The following is a 2,690-nucleotide window of genomic DNA, read 5'->3' on the forward strand; positions in this document are numbered from 1 at the left end:
CATACTATGTCCTCTACTTTTTCATAATATGAAAGTAATTAGCATTTTTCCTGCAACTGGAAATATTTCTTGTCATAATATGCTCCCCATGAACTGTGAAAATCAATACCAGAATGCAGCATAAACTGCATTGGTGGGTGCAGCATTATTAGTTTTTTATCAAGATTAATGACAATAATATTTCAGGGTTCCTCCATCTGGCACAAACTCATGCCTAAACCTATCTTAAGGTTCCAAGCTTCAGGTGGATTTTTAGATGCTCTTTTGGGGGGGATAGTTGCTTATTATGTGCCAGGAAATGTGGTAATTAACATCATTTCATCACAAACTGAGAAAAGCTGGAAAAAAATTCTTGTATCTAAAATACATACATTTTTTGTCCATCTTGTCCTGGCAGTTCACTAAAGGATGCTGAAAGACTTAGGGAATCTGCTGAGACACCAGTCAGTGCTGCCGATGATGCTACTGATGCAGTATCACAACCTTGCTTATGTGAAGGGGCGCTGAACATTTCTGAAACCATTGACCACATCTTTGAGTGTAAGCATTTCTAAACATCTCTGTAAAGCTTAACAGTAGATGATGATAGTAAACACTATAATTTTCATTTTACTTCAACTTGAATACAGTACACAAGAAACAGCTGAAATAAATGAATTCATGTAGTAAACAAATAAATGTAAGCTTGAGTAAACAAACTCAGAATAATCAGCACAGACCTCCAGTTGATGATGTTGCATGAGCAGAGGCTGCAGAGGAAGTTGAGATGGATGCACTTGTGGACTGCCGCGGCAATCCTGGCATTCCGCTACTAGCCGATGCCATAACCTTTGCTTTCTCTAACTTCTCCTCCTTTTTGCGAAGGTGCAAGAGATCTTGAACCTTTAAAACAAATTCATCAACATATCATAACTTTTCAATTGTTGTTTCCATGTGTCAAATTTCCTTCTTTTTTAAAAATCTGTCACTATTCAAACAAAACAAAATACATTCCCAAAACATGTGCTTCCAAGGAAACAGTCATCTATCATTTACCTTTGCATTCCAGTCACTAACCACTTGTGCAACAAGTTTCTTGATAAGAACAACTTGATCAGTGATGGCAAGCATGGTGGCTGTAACTTCTTGGGTAGTGTTTGGGGTTGGTGGGTGCAATCGCCGAGCTTCCAAAGTTGGTGATGTTAACTGAAGCTGAAAATTTTTAAAGATTTTTCTAGTTTTGGAATTTCTAGCAGTATATCTGATGTTTCTATGATGATCTATAACAGTAGTTTCTAACCTTTGGGTCATGACCCTAAAGGGTATCATGGAGGGTTGGTTAGCAGGGTAGTGTGAAGCCTTGGGGAAAAATTACTCCAAATTTGCTAGCCATTCATTTGTGATAACATTAAGAATATACTATGAAGCTATATTTGTATTAGTGAAATAAAGCTGAATAATTTTGATTTATTTTTTCTTTTCGCTTAAAAATGATGTCAGGAGATCATGGATGTGTCAAAGTTTTAAAGGTTAGGAACCAGTGATCTATTATGAGACTAATTCAGTATTCAAAACCAAATATGTCTTTTACCTGTATACTTTCAATTTTTTCACGAAACAATGCTCTTTGCATATTCTGGTGTTCACTTATTTTATTGATTTCAATCAGAAGAGGTTCCCATCGACTTCCACACTCAGATGACATAGAAGTCACACGTTCCAAGATTGTGGAAAAAGCAGAGTACCCCTGAAAAACAACATAATTATGTAAGTGTAAAATGGCTTACTAAGCTATAATGAATTTCTAGAGTTGTTCCAAATTTTACATTTTTTACTTTTTATTGTAGAAAACCAATTAATAATCAAAGTTTTACTTTCTTATACCATGGCTTATAGATAAAAAATCATTTAAACCCTAATATAATCCGACAATTCAGATTTGAGAACTTTTGCACAGCACTGGAAATCCTCCTAGCTCACATTAATTCAGAAAGATTAGGAATCAAAATCTTGAAAAATTTCAGTCTGCCCTTAAAATATTTACCTGCATAGCTACACCTTTGATGAGCTCTACAACTGAGGCTTGAGTGATTGGCGGGATGCACAAGCTCATCTTGGATGGTGGCAGAGCAACTTCTCGTAAAGTTATGTTATTATACCTGAAAATTAAAGGGTACATGGACACCTCCTCTCATTCACAAACTTAACATCATATATACATTATTACAAGTCACATATCACTGCTTGACTTCATTAGGCATTAACTAAAGCTTAATCTTCAAGTGAGAAATAATGAATCCCTACTCCAAAATCCACCTGTCTTAACCAGTGAACATTACTGCCAGACTTAGCAATACATTTTAAAACAAATAGGAACTTGCAGTTGTTTGCTCAAAATCAAATCAAGATAACAAGGGTACCATTTCCAAAGAGTACCATTTCAGACTCACTTGAACACTGCCACTTGGTTCTTGTAGCCAAAGTACTGGAAGTGATCATGGTGCAGGGAGTGCGTGCACCCTTGCGTTCCTCTCCTGTTGAAGCTCCCACCATAGAATCGCAGCTCCAGGTATTTGGCGAAGGATAGGGACCAGGTTTCCAGGGAGATTGGCACCATGGGGGTTACCTGCGTGACAAAGTCAGTCAGGTTATGAAAGTGGGAAGCTTGACTAGATATACAGAGGTAGGGAGAAATGGAGGGGGGGAAATAA

General features: G+C 37.1%; 1 protein-coding gene across 2 annotated transcripts in view; it reads right to left on the reverse strand.

Annotated features, from left to right (window-relative positions):
- Positions 1–2,690, reverse strand: part of LOC119590846 (1-phosphatidylinositol 3-phosphate 5-kinase-like) — a 38,892-nt gene that overhangs the window by 18,029 nt on the left and 18,173 nt on the right. For both annotated transcript variants that reach the window (XM_037939605.1, XM_037939604.1), the window contains exons 17-22: positions 2,430–2,605; positions 2,024–2,138; positions 1,571–1,726; positions 1,036–1,191; positions 720–882; positions 372–513 (exon numbers count right to left, since the gene is read on the reverse strand). In XM_037939605.1, coding sequence (XP_037795533.1) covers positions 372–513; positions 720–882; positions 1,036–1,191; positions 1,571–1,726; positions 2,024–2,138; positions 2,430–2,605 — 908 coding nt within the window. The remainder of the gene's footprint in view (positions 1–371; positions 514–719; positions 883–1,035; positions 1,192–1,570; positions 1,727–2,023; positions 2,139–2,429; positions 2,606–2,690) is intronic.

The sequence above is a fragment of the Penaeus monodon genome, chromosome 27 (assembly GCF_015228065.2).
Source record: "Penaeus monodon isolate SGIC_2016 chromosome 27, NSTDA_Pmon_1, whole genome shotgun sequence".
NCBI lineage: Eukaryota > Metazoa > Arthropoda > Malacostraca > Decapoda > Penaeidae > Penaeus > Penaeus monodon.